The 17,822-nt window shown below is 54.6% G+C and overlaps 1 protein-coding gene across 1 annotated transcript; it reads left to right on the top strand.

The window, feature by feature from the left end:
• Positions 1 to 216: 216 nt before the first annotated feature.
• On the top strand, positions 217 to 6,796 carry PIF1 (PIF1 5'-to-3' DNA helicase). Its single transcript, XM_068966478.1, has 12 exons — positions 217 to 774; positions 1,618 to 1,750; positions 1,836 to 1,961; positions 2,080 to 2,233; positions 2,325 to 2,439; positions 2,516 to 2,622; positions 3,762 to 3,901; positions 4,279 to 4,385; positions 5,316 to 5,403; positions 5,560 to 5,705; positions 6,334 to 6,525; positions 6,737 to 6,796. The coding sequence occupies exons 1-12, from the start codon at positions 217 to 219 to the stop codon at positions 6,794 to 6,796; spliced, it is 1,926 nt and encodes a 641-aa protein (XP_068822579.1).
• Positions 6,797 to 17,822: the final 11,026 nt, after the last annotated feature.

The raw sequence follows: 17,822 nt of genomic DNA, 5'->3' as shown, positions 1-17,822 counted from the left end.
TATTGTGTGGGAGAGAAATGTCTAGGAGAATTTCCTGTTTGCCCCAGGGTGCTTTTACAGTCTCCGTGACCTCTTTGTGTTACCAGTGACAGCCCTGGGACCCTTTGTGGCTTTGACTGGGCTCCCTATCCAGACTTCCGTACCACCTATGATGTCCCCTGAGTCCCTGTAACGCCTGTGCTCCTGTCTTTTTGCAGACCTGCAGAGGCGGCGGCGATGCTTTCGGGCACCCAGGCAGCGGCCGCAGAATGCGAGGACGGAGAACTGCGGTGCCGTGTGGCTGTGGAGGAGCTGAGCCCCGGTGGGCAGCCGCGAAGGCGCCAGTCCCTACGCACGGCGGAGCTGAGCCTGGGTCGTAACGAGCGCGGCGAGTTGATGCTGAGGTTGCAGGCGCCAGGGCCCGCTGGGCGGCCGCGCTGCTTCCCCGTGCGCGCCGCGCGGCTCTTCACCCGCTTCGCTGCAGCCGGGCGCAGCACTCTGCGGTTCCCCGCCGACAGCACTCCCCGGGCCAGCGCCGTCCAGCTGCTGCTCTCGGATTGCCCCCCGGACCGCCTGCGCCGCTTCCTGCATACGCTGCGCCTCAAGCTGGCTGTAGCCCCGGGTCCCCGGCCGGGCTCCGCCCGCACGCAGCTGCTTGGCCCGCGGCCCCGCGACTTCATCAGCATCAGCCCGGTGCAGCCCGAGGAGTTGCGGCGCGCGGCGGCCACCCGGGTCACGGATACCAGGCCGGTGAAGCGGCCCACGGAACCTCCGGCGGGAGCCAAGCCCCGCACCGTGAGGACAGGAAAACGGGGGTAGCCCTGGGGAGTGGGAGATGGAAGAGACCGAGGAAGCCCAAGTTTAGGGGGAAGATGGTGGAGGTATTTGAGATGGCTGCTGATTACTTCAGAGGAAATATTCATCAGGCTTCTGAGACTAACGGAAATATGGGAATTGTGCGTGTGTTTCTCATAGTGCAATCCTTGAGACTGAGCAGTGAGAATAGGAAAAATGTGCTTAGGTCATGTTAAAAGAGAGAGCAGAGAAGGTGCTTCAGAAGAAATGTAGAAATGAGGTCCTCCTGGAGGAGGAGAGGAGGTTTTGGAGAGAATAAAGTGATCAGCTGTGTTAGGGGCAGCCCACAAGTCCAATCAGATGCGGGGAGGTGTTGGGGGACAAAGTCTGGTGGATGTGACAGTGTTCACAAACTGGAACAGATGGATCACAAACCACAGAGAAGATGGAGATGGGGCCAAAAGGGGCCCTGGCTAAGCAGGGTTGGCTTGGGAGATTTTAGGTCAAAGAGACAGATTGTGACAGGAAGAGTTATGAGAAGGAGGGATGGGTGAGAGGACCAAGAGAGTTAGGGAACCCAGGAGAGGATGCTGAGGAGAAGCTAGACCTGCAGACAGGGGACTTTAGGGGTGATACCCAGTCAGTGGAGATCCAGCTTTGATTCCTTCCTCAGGGAGAGACCTGGACCCCTGTGGTTACTGGCAAGATCTCCAGATGAGCCAAGGCTGCCCAAGGGCTCCAAGGAGAGAAGCCAGCAGAGACACAAAGGGCTACCAGACCAAGAAGGGAGGGGGTGATGCCGAGGAGATGTGGGGAGGTCCTGAGACAGCCCTCTCCCCCCAGGAAGTCGCAAGGTGGCCCCTGCCTGTGAAGAGGCTGAGATTGCCCCCCACCAAACCAGAGCTTTCCAAGGAACAGGCTGCTGTCCTGAGGGCTGTCCTGAAAGGCCAGAGCATTTTCTTCACTGGAAGTGCAGGTAGTGGTGGGACAGAGTGGGTGTGGGGAGAAGAGGGGTGCGCTGTGATGGAGGAGAAGGGGCCCTGACTTTGCCCTCTGCCCAGGGACGGGGAAGTCTTACCTGCTGAAGCGTATCCTGGGCTCACTGCCTCCCACGGGCACTGTGGCCACTGCCAGCACTGGGGTGGCAGCCTGCCACATCGGGGGTACTACCCTCCATGCCTTTGCAGGTAAGTGAGAGCTCCTGGGGTTTAAACTGGGAGCAAGCCAGGCTGGTGAGAAGGGAGGGGAGGTCAGGGTTGAGACAAGGCTGTGATCTCAGCCCAGGCTGAATAGTGTCCCTCACAGGCATTGGCTCAGGCCAGGCTCCCCTGGCCCAGTGTGTGGCCCTGGCCCAGCGGCCTGGTGTGCGGCAGGGTTGGCTGAACTGCCAGCGGCTAGTCATTGATGAGATCTCCATGGTGGAAGCGGACCTGTTTGACAAGCTGGAGGCCGTGGCCAGGTCAGTATGCGCAGTGAGGACCGGGTTCTGGTGGTCTTCAGGGTGGAACCCAACAACCCCAGCCCCTAGAGCACCCCATGCTCCTCTCCAGAGCTGTCCGGCAGCAGAATAAGCCATTCGGAGGGATCCAGCTCATCATCTGTGGGGACTTCCTGCAGCTGCCACCTGTAACCAAGAGATCCCAGCTCCCACAGTTCTGCTTCCAGGTACCGCTTGCCCTCCGGCCCTAACCCCCATGGGGGTCTGCTCTGCTCCCTAACTCCCCCACCTTGCCCCCACCAGGCCAAGAGCTGGAGGAGGTGTGTCCAAGTGACCCTGGAACTGACTGAGGTGTGGAGGCAAACGGACAAGACCTTCATCTCTCTACTGCAAGCTGTGCGGCTGGGCAGGTGGGGCCTAGTGAAGAGAGAACGGGCCACTGGATGAGGATCCAAGCATGGATCGGAGAGGAGCACAGGGACCCAGAGAAGGGGGAGAAGTGCTTCATGACCCCATACAAGACTGTCACTCTGTGAGCATCAGCCAGCACAGGGCCTGGCACAGAGTACATTTCAGGGAATTATGGGCGGATAGAGACACTCCCATTTTATAGATGCAGGAACTAGGGTTCAAAGAGGCAAAGTGACTTGCCCAGAGTCATGGCTAATAAGTGGCTGAGCTGGAATTTGCACTCGGGTCTGATGCTGAAACCCAAGTTCCTTCTACTCTTAAGAGTTTGTGGGGTCAGCTGGTGCAGGAGGACAGATTGCAGACGTGATCCCACCCTAGCAAGGACAAAAGATCGAGATGCTACAGCTGCTCTAAAACGGGAGTGGAAAGGAGGCCAAAGGGCAGAAGGAATGAGCCAGAGCTGGGCCTTGAGACCCAAGTCAAACTGGGGAGGGGTGGTGGTGAGGGGCTTTCCAGGAGGCAGGTAGGAAGGTGCACGGCACACACCAGCAGTGTAGGGGACAAGAGGAAGGCTGAGTGGCACAGCAGTCAGAGATGGTCCCAACTTCTGCCCCCTCCTCCCACTTGAGTTGCTGCAGCATCCAGTCTTCCCCAGGAGGAAGGCTTGAAATGGGGAAAATAGAAACACAGGCTAGATTTTTTTTTTTTCCTGTAAGGCAGCAGGCAAGGGACTAGAAAATTGTAGCCTGGAGGGTGATCTGATGATAGGGTGCCAGTATTACAGGGTATCCGCCTCAACCTCAGAGCCTTGTCTGCATCTCTAAATCTCTGGCCCGTGCTCACTCATCAGATCCAACTTCCTCAAGAGGGCAGCTAGTTCCAATCTGAGGACAGACACAGGGAAGGGTGCCTGCCCCTGATCACAGTCATGCACCGTTGCTCTATGTCTGGGGTCCAAGTGAGGAAGAAACAAGTTGGCCAGCCTGGGAACCAGCAAATCTTGCCCTGGTACCCTATCCAGTCCCCAGCCCTGGTCCATGGCCTGACATGTGGGCTACACGTGGGCCACACGTGGGCCACATGCCCCACTTTCCCTGGTGTTCAGCTTGGCTCTGCCCTGATAACCTGGCCTCCATAGGTGCTCAGATGAAGTCACCCGCCAGCTCCGGGCCACAGCTGCCCACAAGGTGGGGCAAGATGGCATTGTGGCCACAAGGCTCTGCACCCACCAGGATGATGTGGCCCTTACCAATGAGAGGCAGCTGCAGGAGCTACCAGGTGAGCAGGGAGCTGGAGCTAGGCCAGACCAGCTAGAAAAGGCCATTGGGCAGACATCTCCCCTCCAACCCCCACTCCAGGTAGCCTGGACCCTTGGTGTCATATGAATATCTTGGTCCCCCTAGCCTTAATGGCCATAAAGTCCCCTAGGTCTGCAGATGTAATTGTGACTTTGAGAGGTGTGACCTTTTCTGGGTCAAAGTCACTCAGCCAGTAAACACTAAGAATGAGACTTGAACAGGCCTCTGACTTCAGAGCCCCAGCTAGGCCTGAGCTGTCCTCACTGCCTCTCCCAGGCCCTGGGCCAATGTGCGGATTTTTGGAAATTGAGTCACAAGTCAGTGACTTGTAGCCTGTCTGCCTGACTCTTTCCCCAGGTGAAGTACACAGCTTTGAGGCCATGGACAGTGACCCTGAGCAAGCCCGGACCCTGGATGCCCAGTGTCCTGTTAGCCAGCTCCTTCAGCTAAAGCTGGGGGCCCAGGTGAGTGGGAAGTGGGGCCTAGACCCTGAGGGCTGGGCCTCCCAGATCCCTGCCCTTCTGTACAGGCTGCCCCATGGCCAGAGGACCCACCTCTGGCCACAATAAACTCTTTCCCTCCTGTTCCCGCCCACCTTCCTGTCTTCTCTTTTCCACTGCTCCCCTCTTCTCCCAATTGGCGCTCCAAGCAGTGCTGCTTTAGACAGATCACTCTCCTTTGCTGAAGCTGGGTTTCCTCATCTCGAAATTCAGAGAAGGGGACTCGTGGTCCAATAGTTAAGAATTTGCCTTTCAATGCAGGCGATGAGGGTTCAATCTCTGATTGGGGAAACTAAGATTACACATGCAATGGGGCAACTAAGCCTGAGCTCTGCAACTAGAGAGCACGCAGCCACAGCTACTGAGCCCACCTGCTCTAGAGCTCATGCTCCACACCATGCACTGCAACAAAGACCCAGCACAGCCACAAACATTAATAAATAAATCCAGAGTAAAATACCTATCGCACACAATTGTCTTCTCTAGTGCACCCTATATTGTGAGTCTCTCCTTCCCTCCATGAGAGTGAGGGTAGCCAAATGGGGGCCTTTCCTTAGGTTTCAAAGGGCCCCCCAGGGGTAATTGCAGGCACAGTGGTTAGAAGAAGGCTATCACTCAAGACTGAGGTTCATAAACATAACCTGTAATAGACATGGTCATTGTCAAAGCCCTGTCACCTTATTATTCTGTATCCCCTCCTTCTAAGGCAAACTGAGCAAATGCCATTCTCCTTTGACACAAGGGGAAACCTAGGGAAATAAAGCAGCTTGTTCCAGGGATCCCTGGACTCAGTGCCTCTCCATGACAGCCCCCAGCCTCGCAGCAAGGCCTGGAGCTGAGACCAGGCGTAGGGATGCACGGCTGTCTATGCTTCCCGTTTTCCTTCCCTCGCAGGTGATGCTGGTGAAGAACTTGGCAGTGTCTCGGGGCCTGGTGAATGGCGCCCGAGGGGTGGTAGTCGGGTTCGAGGCCGAGGGGAGAGGTAAGTGGTGGGGAAGCAGTCCTACTACACAGGTTCGCAGCAGGGTCCCAGGGTTAGCGTATGGAGGAAAAGGCTAGTGTGGAAAGGTGAGGATAGGTCTCACCTTGGAGTCCTAACGTGGGAATGAAAGGTGAGGCTTCTCCGCACCTCCCTCAGGGCTACCGCAGGTACGGTTCCTGTGTGGAGTCACCGAGGTCATCCGTGCTGACCGCTGGACGGTACAGACCACTGGGGGCCAGCTCCTCAGCCGGCAGCAGCTGCCCCTGCAGCTGGCCTGGGCCATTTCCATTCACAAGAGCCAGGTGAGTGCAGGGTGGCACTCAGGACAGGGTGCCAGCAGGGCAGGGTGGAGGGGGCAGGATAGGCCTGGGCACATTGAAGGGTGGGGGTCTTAAAGGCCTTGGGAGTGATGGAAAGTTCCAGACCAGCTGTAGAATAAACCTTTCTTTAGCACATTTCCCATCCTGCCTCATCTCTTTCCTGGACACATATATTTCCCTTCTTTCCTCTCCTGCCATTTTCTGAGCCACTATTGGATATGTTAATTTTAACATGTTATGATCACTCTGTGAGGTATAGTTGTAAGAATCACTTCTGTTTTATAGAAGAGGAAACCAAAATCAGAGAGGTTAAGTGACTCGTCCAGGGTCATACATGTAGTGCCAGGCAGAGCAAGACTCGTTTCCATGCCTGTCTGACCCAGACCTGAGCTCTTTCCTTTCACCCTTATCCCTCTGCTCTTATCTTGGATCCATATTTCCTGGACACCCCCTTAATCAGACACCAGTCATCCTGTCTCTCTAGCTCAGACTCTGTGAATGGGGTGAGGAGATCAGGGGCCATAGCTGGCCTGGTGGTGGTGGGGTCAGCTTCTTGGGCACAAGGGAATACAGGCTGAGGTGGCTCCAGCCCTGTCTCTCCCTGCCCCAGGGCATGTCCCTGGATTGTGTGGAGATGTCTCTGGGCCGTGTGTTTGCCAGCGGCCAGGCCTACGTGGCCCTCTCCCGGGCCCGCAGCCTAGAGGGCCTCCGCGTGTTGGACTTTGACCCCGTGGTGGTTCGCTGTGACCCCCGCGTGCTGAGCTTCTATGCTACGCTGCGGCGGGACAGGGCCCTCAGCCTGGTAAGAGGGAGTCACCCAGTGGTGGGTGGAATGTGGCCGTGGGTAGCCTGGGAGCTAGGGGGAAGGGAAGGCCAAAAATACTAGGGTGGGGGTGGCAGAGCCTCCTCTGGCTCCACTGAGCCGAGGGCAGGAGGAAGGAGATGCTGGCCCTCCAGCTGTGACCCTAGGGGATGGCACAAGCCCACGAGTGGGTTTCTCTGCTCTGATATAGGAGTCCCCAGATGATGAGGAGGCAACCTCAGACCAGGAGAACGTGGACCCGAACCTTTGATCTGTGAAGAGAAGACAAAGGGTGGTCTCCCCCTCCTCTTGCTCCCTAGGGAGCCAGGCCCTGGGGGATCCCAGGGGGAGGGTGGTCAGTGTCCCATTCCTCCTTTGTCAGGGGCTCTCAGCCTCCAGCCGGTTTTCCATCCACTTGCCAGCTGTGCCTCAGTTTCTCCCCTTGCCCTGGGCGAGCTGCCTCCAGGGTCGGGAGTTGGCATGGGGCCTGCAGTGGTAGCTGGCGATATAAGACAGAGCTCTCTGTGAGCGGCCGGCCACAGGGCCACACAGTTGTGGGCGCTGCTCCCTGTGAGCTACGGAGAGGAGAGGCGGCAGGTGCTCCAAGAGGAGGAACAGGCTGTAGGGGTCCTAGCAGGGGACTCAGCTACGAAGCAGAGAAAGGAACTTGGGGGGAGTCTTCATAGCCAGATCCAGTCCAGCACAAGCCAGGACCCACCCCACCCTGAGCCTAACTTGAGAACATGCGCTGCAAAAATGTGCATCTATATCTTAAGCTGCTCTTTTGGGAAAGACATTGTTTGTGGGAGAATAGATATTCTCAGACTGTATTTATTTAGGACAAATAAACTGGTAAACTGTGTGAAGACTGTTTGTTGAGTCTTCTGTTCTCTTTGAGAAGCCCTAGTGAATTCCTTGGTGGTCCAGTGTTAAGACTGTGCTTCCACATGGGGGTGTAGATTCGATTCCTGATCGGGAAACTAGGATCCTGCATGCCGACTGGCATAGCCAAAAATAAATATATAAAGAACCCCTGCCTGGGACACTGGCTAACTCTTTCCAGGGAAGCTACCCCTGCCCTGTCTGTTTACTCAGAGGTGTCTATTATGTCCTGATGGCTGAGCTCACAGCACCCTTATGAGGTTTTGTTAGTATCACTGGTTACTTCGCAAAACTGAGGTAGATGAGTTGTTGACTCACAGTGAAATGACAAGGTGAATCACCATTACGCAACAGGTGGGCATGTTGCTGGTTGAGGTTGGTCTCCCATGCAGGGCCTACAGCCATTGGCAAGAGGCTGAATATGCCCTCAAGCTGCAAGAAGGACCAGGGCTTCCGCCCAGAGATGAATTTCCCATCATCCTCCAGAGTCAGGCTATTGAAGATGTCTTAGAGATACAGTTATTTCCTTTGTACCCTCTCCTGAGACTCTCCTCTCTGACCCCACCCTCAAATCACACTGCTGAGGCACCCCCACCCTACCCCCAACCCCTTTCCCTTCACTAGGGACTGATTTCAGCTTTCCCTAGTCTCCGATGAACTCACCCTGCTTAAAGATGTCTTCCTCACAAGACCGCAGGGACACCAGAAAGTCCTGTCCTTAGCAATCCTCTTTCATGGTGAAGATGCTCTCCAGGAGACCCCTAGAGGAGGGAAAACTGGTTCCCTACAAGGGGGATCTCCAGACATCTCTGTCCCTCAGGCCAGATCATGAGAGTAGACTGCCTCATGAGGGAGGTATGCAAGGAACCTCCCAGTTCTTTATTTTCTTGGCATCTCATTCAATCTAACTTTAAAAAAAATTATTTATTTATTTGGCTATGCAGAGTCTTAGTTGTGGGAACTCTTAGTTGCAGCATAGTTCCCTGACCAGGGATTGAACCTGGGCCCCCTACATGGACAGTGCAGAGTCTTAGCCACTGGGCCACGAGGGAAGTCCCCTCATTTAATCTAACTTCGAACCTGTATCCCTGGGAGTGTATGGAAACCCTAGCTCAGTCAGGATTGGGGGCTCCCCACCCTGAAGGTCGTACAGGCAAGGAGTGGGCCTTCTAGGAGCAGGCCTGTTGCCTCCAGGGTGTTATGGTAACTGCTGACACCCGCAGTTACCAGCATCCACAGGCCATAAGCCTGCCCAGGCCCAGGGGCAGGGTGGGGGAAGGCTTTCCGAGTCATAACCTCTCTGGGGGCCTCACACCATGCCCTCTGGAACCCTGCAGCTCCCTGCGGTACTCCCAGGGAACACTGATCACCCGCCCCTCTCCAGTCTTGGAGACCTTCTTCTCTGACTCCCTGTGTAAAAACAAAAGTAAAAGTGTTGGTCGCTCAGTCATGTCCAGCTCTTTGCAACCCCATGGACTGTAGCCCGCCAGGTTCCTCTGTCCATGGCATTCTCCAGGCAAGGATACTGGAGTGGGTAGCCATTCCCTTCTCCAGGGGATCTTCCCAACCCAGGGATCAAGCCCAGGTCTCCTGCATTGAAGGTGGTTTCTTTACTGATTGAGATACCAGGGAAGCCCCCGATGCGCCTCCAGTTCAGTTCAGTCGCTCAGTCGTGGTCGACTCTTTGTGACCCCATGAACCGCAGCACACCAGGCCTCCCTGTCCATCACCAACTCCCGGAGTCCACTCAAACCCATGTCCATTGAGTCGATGATGCCATCCAACCATCTCATCCTCTGTTGTCCCCTTCTCCTCCTGCCTTCAATCTTTCCCAGCATCAGGGTTTTTTCAAATAAGTCAGCTCTTCGCATCAGGCGGCCAAAGTATTGGAGTTTCAGCTTCAACATCAGTCCTTCCAATGAACATTCAGGTCTGATTTCCTTTAGGATGGACTAGTTGGATCTCCTTGCAGTTCAAGGGACTCTCAAGAGTCTTCTCCAACACCACAGTTCAAAAGCATCAATTCTTTAGTGCTCAGCTTTCTTTATAGTCCAACTCTCATATCCATACATGACCACTGGAAAAACCATAGCTTTGATAAGATGGACCTTTGTTGGCAAAGTAATGTCTCTGCTTTTTAATATGCTGTCTAGGTTGGTCATAACTTTCCTTCCAAGGAGTAAGCATCTTTTAATTTCATTGTTGCAATCACCATCAGCAGTGATTTTGGAGCCCAGAAAAATAAAGTCAGCCACTGTTTCCACTGTTTCCCCATCTATCTGCCATGAAGTGATGGGACAAGGTGCCATGATCTTCGTTTTCTGAATGTTGAGCTTTAAGCCAACTTTTCACTCTCCTCTTTCACTTCTGCTCCTTACCCCTATTATAATCCCCTCAAAGAATTGCACCCAGGATGCAAAAGCTAAGAAATGGTGTGCCCTCAAATAGCTTCCAGATTGGAGACAGAGAAGTCTGGTGACTCTACTCAAAATTTGGGGGTAGGGGTGGAGGGATAAAGACAGACAGTAGGAAGAAAATCTTGGTAATATCCCATCACACTGGGATAAAGGAGACTTCCCACCAATCTTGTGTGTTCATTTATTCATTCATTCATTCCACAAGTATTTATCCAGGTGCTGGCTAGACACTGGAGACCCCACAGTACGCCAGAGTGAAATGGCCCTGCCTTGGGATGCATACAGTTACAGGCGGGAGACTGATTACAAACAAGCAGGCAAATAACCTCACTCTGCGAGAAGTGGCAAATAATCAAATAATAGAACCTTCCAGTTGGGGAGCGCCCCCTTTTAGGATGGTCAAAGAAAGGGCCTCTGGGGTAGATGCCTTCACACCTCACACCTCCCTGACTTGACTACATGTTTCTAGAAAATCTGAAATACCCAGATTAACCTTTCATGACTTGCCTCAGACTTCACCCCCTCTGTTTCCCAGGATATAGCCCTGCGCCTTCCTAGGCAGAATGGTCTTTCGGGTCTATGAGCACATGCATCATGCTGTTTTTGCTGTGGGTCTGTCTCCTGCACCAGAAAGTTCCTCAGAACATGACTGAATCTCCTGACTCCTGCAGCCCCAGGGCCCAGCCCCTGGAATGGAGGAGGCTGAATGAGTAAATATGGGACTGAAAGGATTCAGAAAGCCTGCAGTTAGGGGACCAGAAAGGCCTGCCACCCACCGGAGCCTGCTGCCCTGATGATGCGTGTCTGTGTCACTGCTTGTTGGGGGTCAGGGAGCAGCGGGAAGACACCGAAAACGGCACCCTGACCTCCATGGCCTCCCTACTTGCCTGGTCATGGGTATTTCCCACTCACCCCTCCATCCCAGAAGGAAGGCTGGAGAGGAGTTGTCAGGTGGAGAAGTTGGAGAAAGGCATTTTGGAAAGGAGAACTGTATAGGATCAAAGCACAGAGGTGTGAAAGATGGAGCTCAGTGGTCCAGCAAGAGAAGCTGAGAGTTGGGGGAAGCGGGCCTAACCTTGAGGGGGCTCAGCATGGGATGAGAGCCCACCTGGGTGGGGGGTGGTTCCTATGCCTCCCACTTCCTGTCAGCTGTCGGCCCCCATGTATCTCCCCTGCCTCAATGCTCGTTCGGTGTCAGTTGAGATCTGCTGCTGCAGGTGATGAGTAATTTACATGTCGGTCTCCCCTGGGAATAAGGTGGATCTCTTGGTAGCAAGAAACTAGACTTAGATGTCTTCATATGCCAAAGCGCTCCACACAATGACTTTGGAAAGGAGACACTTCATAAAATGTTTGATATTTAAAGAATTCAGGGACAGTGCCATTCCCTGAGAGGTGAGGATTTTCACTCCCATTTTGCAGAGAATGTGGCTGAGGCTCAGGGAGCTGGGCAGCAGCAGAGCTGGAACTGGAATCCTGTGCCCTCCCCTTGGTGTTCACGAGATGGCAGGACTGCCCACCTTCACCCTACCCCAAGTTGGGAGACCAAGGGAGGGCTTAGCTAGGAATGAAATGTTAGTCACTCATCATGTCCGACTGTTTATGACCTTTGTCCATGGAGATCTCCAGGCAAGGATGGGTAGCCATTTCCTTCTCCAGGGAATCTTCACAACCCAAGAAACCTGGGTCTCTTCCATTGCAAAAAAGATTCTTTGCAGTCGGAGCTACAAGGGAAGCCCTAGCTTGGCATAACCTCATCCCTTTTGAGGTGTGGGTAGAGTTTGCCCACCCCTGCAAAGCCAGTGGTGGGGCTCAGTCAGACCTCTCCATCCCCAAGCAGGCTTCCTGCTCCCCAAGCACCACACACAATGGACCACTAGGTGGCGCCAAGTGGTCGTTCAGTGTCTTCCCAGAGACCTGGCAGGTCCTTTGTCTTCCAGTCTCTGCCTGGATCCCGGTCGGGGGTCCCTCAGGAGCTGCGCAACCAGTAGACATTAGAGAAGCTTCTTTGTTGAGATGTTTGTACCAGGTATCTGTTGAGTGTCTCATAGTTTGAGTTCATTAGCCCCTTGTTTTCCATAATAACCCTGAGAGGAGAGTGGGACATCCCCAGGGCATGGGGAAAGAAAACTAATCTCTTGTAAGGTTAGGTGTCTTGGCCAAGGCCACACAGTGAGCTGGATCTGGAACCCAAACCCCAGGGTCCGGGGGTATCTGCAAGGTCATCAAAGGGCTCTGAAGCCAGATACTGGCTCCACCACTTGCTGTGTAACCTAGGATGTGCTGCCTAAACCCAAGCCCAAATTTCATCATTAGCCGAGGACTTAGGACAGGTAAAGAGCTAAGGCATTGACAGGCATGTGGTAAACCCTCCTGGTTAATTCCCACTGGCATTTATTACACTTACCTGAAAAGGCAACCCTGCAACCCCCCTCATCTGTCTTTCCCCTGCCCTCCCTAGAGTGGCCAGGGAATAACAAAGAGAATTAATTAGCAGAGCCCAATCTTCCCTCCTGGAAGACCTGGGCTGTGCCTAGCCTCTGGGGAAGGGGAGAATGAGGATGGTCCCCTCTCCTTCCCACCACAATCCTGAGTCCTAGCCCTGGTGGATGACTCTGTGTCAAAGCGGCCCCTCTTCTTGCCTCTGTCCACCTCGACTGAGTGTCTCTGATGACTCCAGGAGGGGGATCTTTAGGCCTAGTTTCCAGAGGAGGTTCCCAGCAGATTGGCAGCTCAAGGTTACAGGGCTGTGAAAGGCGGAGCTGGGATAGCACTGGGTGTCTCACGCCTCAACCTGGAGTTCAGGGCCTTTGCAACAAGGAGGAAGTAGGCGGTGCTTCCTGGCCTCTAGCTCTGTCCTTGAAACCCCACATGCAAGACTCCACTTCTTTCTGATTCCAAGAGCATCACCTGCTGAGACGTAAATGGCTGGGAGGGGCCGAGGTGGAAGAGGACAGGCTTGGAAGGAGACCCTGAATAGGGCAGAGAGCCGGATGCCTGACGAGCCCTGTGGGGAGGAGAGGAGAGTCGGCCCACCTTCCGCTCCATGGACTCCCACCCCCTCAGCTCCCTCCTTCAGCCTGGCAGCCTCCCAGCAGAGCCCACCCAGGGGTGCCCCGCCCCGCACCATACCCCAGCTGGTGTTGGGTTCAGTAAGCAGAGCCCAGCTCACCTGGGAAGGTGCCGAGTGAGGAGGGCGTCCAGTTACAGGCTGGGGCTAGGAGGGCAGACGGGGCAACTCAGGGGCAGGAACAAAAGGCCTGGGCCCTGGTAGGGTGTGGGGGTAGGTGTGGGGGGAAACCCCAAACCCCACACCCTGCAGGAGCCCCATCCCTGATGCAAGAGGCCCCGGCTCCTGGGGGCTGAAGCAGAAAGACCGTGTCATCCTCTGCAGATGCCTCTTGGTAGCTAGCATACCTATCAGTTCCCTGAGCTGACCTCAGTTTCCCCATCCTCAGAATGGGGGTGGGGTACAAAAACCCTGTGTGAGCAATCACCACAGCTGGGACTAATCTGGGTAAACTGTGAAGCGCTGTGCACATCCTTGGGGAGGCTGTTCTCTCCTTCAGCTCCAGCCCTTTCTCTCCACCACCCAGGATGGACTCCTCCCCCATCCCCCACCCTGGGCCCTGGCACTGCACTCCATGCCTATTTAAGGCAAATCTCCTGATCTCCTTTTAAGTAACACTTGCTCCTTGTTGTGGAACAAAGGAGCAGGGCTTGAGCTTACAAAAAGGGGAGTGAGTCGCAAATACCCGATCAGAGAGAGGGGAGAACAGGAGATAAAGGGGTGAAGGGGGATGGGAGGGTCCTTGTACCTCCTTCCCCAGCCTCCCATTTGGTCCCCTCAGTGCACAGGCCCTGGATTGACTCCAAGCCCTTTAGAGGGGCTAGGGCCCTCCAAGAAGTCTTCCTGCAGCCCCAGGGACTGAGGTGGGGCATGGGAGGCTGAGGGATAGTACTACGTCCAGGTGGTGTGCTTGGGTGTAGAGGTGGCATTTGACCGGCAAGGGGAGTGGGAGGATCTGGGATAAGACTGACATCTAATCTCAAGTTGCCCAGAAAGGATGAAACAACTGCTATTTGAGTTCTACAATCAGGGGCTCAGAGAGGCCAAGAGACCTGTCCAGGGCCACACAGCTCATGAGTGGGAAGGTCTGAAATCCAGGCCAGGCCACTCCAAATTTCATGCTTTCTGCCCCTCCATGCCAAGTCTCCTCGGGGCCAGGGCTGTATGTGACGCCTGACAGTGACTCATCAGGGACCAGCCATCATTCACAGGCCCCTCCACACACCCTTCTTCTGCCTGCATAGCTCCCCTGCAGGGACCTGACTCCCTCCTCTTTTCCCCAGGCCCACCACCTCTCTCCTCCTTCTCCTCCCTACTTCTGGCGTGGCCTCCAGAACAGCTCACTTTCATGCGGTTCACACACTAAGAAACTTACAGCCAGAAAGTGGCATGTCCCATCCACCTCCAAAGGAGCGAGTCTCCTCCCCACGGCAGGACTCCCGCAGGGCCCTCCCTCCACTCAGTTCTTCCCCCTTTAAGCTGCAGAGGCCCCCCCTCTCAGGCTTCTTCCTCTCTCTCTTTCCCCAGGTGCCCTGGCCGCTTCCCCAGCCTCCATCTAGCGTGGCTAATCTCCCCCTGTGGTCTTCACATGACGGAGGCACCCTCTCCAGGGTTCAAAAGGAGACACTCAGGGATCCTTTACAGATCATGTTGCCTCCTGAGGACCAGGCGCTCACTCCTCAGGCATGCAAGCCCAGTGGGCCAGCCCCACCTGCACATGGGTGTCAGGCTGGACTAGGGGGTGTGGGACCAGAAAGAGTAAGAAGCCCTGGCCTCCTCTTCCTCTGGGTGCTTAGAGCAGACAGAGCCCAAAGCAGTCAGCTTATCCCGTGGCCTCATTTCACAGATGAGCAACTGTGGCCCAGGAGAGTAGGGGAGGCCCCCAGGGCCCGCAGTGAGACAGAAGACAACGTTGGTTTTATTGGGACCCCTGGTAACCTCCGGTGAGGCTTGATCCTAGAGGAAAGAGGGTCTATTATAGGAGGAAACTCTGCTCCTCCCTTGAGCTTTTCCAGGTCTTTCCAGCTTGGCTCTACCATTCACCTCTTTTGCGTCCTTGGGCAATCCCCCTTCCCTCTTTGGGCCTGTTTCATTGTGTAAAACAAACGGGTTGAGTAGATGGTCTTTAAGACCACTTCCTGTTTATTTTATTTATTTTTAATATTCATTTAGCTGTGCCAGGTCTTGGTTGCAGCACGCGGGATCCCTTAGTTGTGGCATGTGGGATCTAGTTCCCTGACCAGGGATTGAACCCGGGCCCCCTGCACTGGGAGAGGGGAGTCAGTCTCTGGACCACCAGGGAAGTTGCAGATGTCTTCCTGTTTAGATCCTCTGCGCCTCCCATCAGCATAGCCCAGACCCCAGGCCTGTTTTCAGCTCTTGACCTGGCCCAGGGCAGCCTCATAGCCCCTCAAGATTGTTCCAACAGGGAATTCCCTGGCGATCCAGTGGTTAAGACTTCATGCTTCGACTGCAGAGGGCATGGGTTTGGGCCCTTCTTGGAGAACTAAGATCCCATATGCCACACTGTGTGGCCAAAAAAAAAAAAAGATTGCTCCAACAGGCTCCACACTGCCTCTGGCTCCACTCTCTTCCCTTGCAATAGGTCACCCCAGACATTGTCTAAGTAACCTCCTGATGCTTAGAAACCTGTCATGGCCCCCCATGGCCTCCCTCGGGGTAATCCAACTTATCACCTGGCATTCAGCCCATCCTACCCACAGCCTTGGATCCTGAGCTCAGTGTCTCCACCTACCAAGCACTGACAGCCCCTCACTCAGGGCCCGTGGTGTGGACACACCTGGGGCACAGGTGGGGAGCCTGGGGAAGGCTGGACGGTCTGAGTAGCCCTCCAGGTTTATCTGTGCTAAGAGGCTGCCCATCCCACTCCCACTCCCTCATCCAAACTGGCTAGGTGCTCCAAGGCTGGCTCAAGCTCCCTCCCTTCCTGGAGTGGCCAGGCCCCCTGGAGGCCCCATCAGAGTAACCTCACCCATGTGGTGCTCCCACGGGGCTGGATGCCCTCGCCTGCCTGCATCTGCAGCTCCTGCCATCCTGCAGGGAACCAGCTGGCAGGATACTTTGGGTCTGTGGGCTCCGCCCACCACCCCCCCTCCTTCCCCAGGGCTGTGTTTTTAACGTGGGATTTTCTTTGACCCTCAGAGATGTCCTGACTGCCAACTCCACAAGCTCATAGTTGGGCCTTGGGGCAGAAGCTCAGCTGGAGGTTTCAGACCCTGTCTCGCCCTGCTCTGGTGACTGGCCAAAAGGACTCTCAGAAACCTTTCCCCAAGGCCCAGGAAGGAGTAGCTGGCAAGAAACACCAGTTATTAGAAGAGATCTCTAAGGGAAGAGAGGCCAGTACCTAGAAGCTTGGGGACCTCACACCCGGGGATCTGAACACAGCTTAAGCCACTTACTAGTTGCAAGGGTTTGGGTAGATTACCTAATGTCTGTGAGCTTCAGTTTCCTCATTGGAATAATAACATCTCATCCTCTCATGAGAGAATTAGATGATGCATGCAAAGCGCTGAGCTCATGGCCTGGCACCTCGTAAATGCTCAAAAAATGGTAGCTATCATCTTTATTGAGGACAGATGGATCAAGGCCCCCAGCTGAGGGGTTGCAGGCTGTTGGTTGCTTAGCCAGAGGTAGGCAGCTGGTTAGCATCTAGAAGAGAAACACAAAGTCCCCAGCCTTGTGCTAAGCAGTCTCCTTACATCATCTCATTTAAACCTCAGTCCCTTCCTCTGTCGAAAGTAGGTGTTTGGAACAGAAACCTCATAAGGTGCTGTGAGTGCTCATAGAAAGTCTGCAGTGTACAAAGTACCATTCACTTTATAGAGCCATCCTCTCCTCCTGGAAGATGCTTCCTAGGTGGTGCTGGTGGTCAAGAACACCCCTGCCAACTCAGGGGATGTAATAGACGCGGGTCCCTGGGTCGGGAAGATGCCCTGGAGAAGAAAATGGCTACCCATGCCAGTGTTCTTGGCTGGAAAAATCCCATGGACAGAGGAGCCTGCTTGGCTACAGTCCATGGGGTCGCAGAGTTGGACACGACTGAGGTGACTTAGCAAGCACACACTCCTCCTGTGAGCATTCTAATAGTTGTCAATGGTCACACAACTGGATCTGGGGCTAGAACCAGAGGGATGGCTCCATCTTCCCCCAGAGGCTGGTGGCAGACTCTCTGAGGGGGTGGATGAGAGACAGGGCCCTGGAGACAGCGGCATCAGGGAAGTTTGGCTCTGGCTCCTGCCCAGCATCTGATTCTGTGCCTGGTGGAGGCCTGGGTCTGCAACTCATCAGCCCCACCTGTCAGCCCTCCTGGCCAGCACGCGGGGCCTCCGGTTATCACTAAGGAGAGCGCAGCTGAGAGTGAGCTGAGGGTGGCCTTGGTCCAGGGGCCTGGGATCCCTTCCCTGTTGGGCATCTTCAGTCATGGAGCTGTGTTCCCGTCCGTCAAGCACATCCAGTTGACTGAGCTGTTATGTGACAGGCACCGTGAAATACACAAAGACTGCACTCATTCAATAAATATTTATCGAACACTGACAGTGTGCCTGGCCCTGAGCTGGCTGTGAGGAATCAGACAAAAATTCCTGCCTATATTATAGTAAGAGAAGCTGTAAAGGAAAGCATACGTGTGATGCAAACAAAAGAGAGCAGCTCACTTTACACAGATTAGTCCTAGAAGGCCTCTGAGCTGAGGGAAGAAGTACAGCTAAAAAGAGCCTTCTGGTCAGAGGACAGGGGCCACGCAAAGGCCCTGAGGTAGGAAAAGCTGGAGTGTGTGGAGATCAGTAAGACCAGTGGGAGGTGGGCACACATGAGCTTGCCCTCAGTAAGTGCCAGCTGAACAAATCAACAAACGACCCTAAGGAATTAGAAAAAAGAATTTTATATGTTTATTTTTGGCTGTGGTGTGT

The sequence above is a fragment of the Capricornis sumatraensis genome, chromosome 2 (genome assembly GCF_032405125.1).
Source record: "Capricornis sumatraensis isolate serow.1 chromosome 2, serow.2, whole genome shotgun sequence".
NCBI classification, from domain to species: domain Eukaryota; kingdom Metazoa; phylum Chordata; class Mammalia; order Artiodactyla; family Bovidae; genus Capricornis; species Capricornis sumatraensis.
This window is presented reverse-complemented; position numbering and strand designations above follow the sequence as displayed.

Bases quoted from the DNA above. Each gene is read 5' to 3' on its own strand.
- PIF1 (XM_068966478.1), top strand. From the start codon at position 217: ATGCTTTCGGGCACCCAGGCAGCGGCCGCAGAATGCGAGGACGGAGAA. The intron at 1,751-1,835 runs GTAGTGGTGGGA...CCCTCTGCCCAG, and splicing joins TTTCTTCACTGGAAGTGCAG to GGACGGGGAAGTCTTACCTG. The intron at 4,386-5,315 runs GTGAGTGGGAAG...CTTCCCTCGCAG, and splicing joins AGCTAAAGCTGGGGGCCCAG to GTGATGCTGGTGAAGAACTT.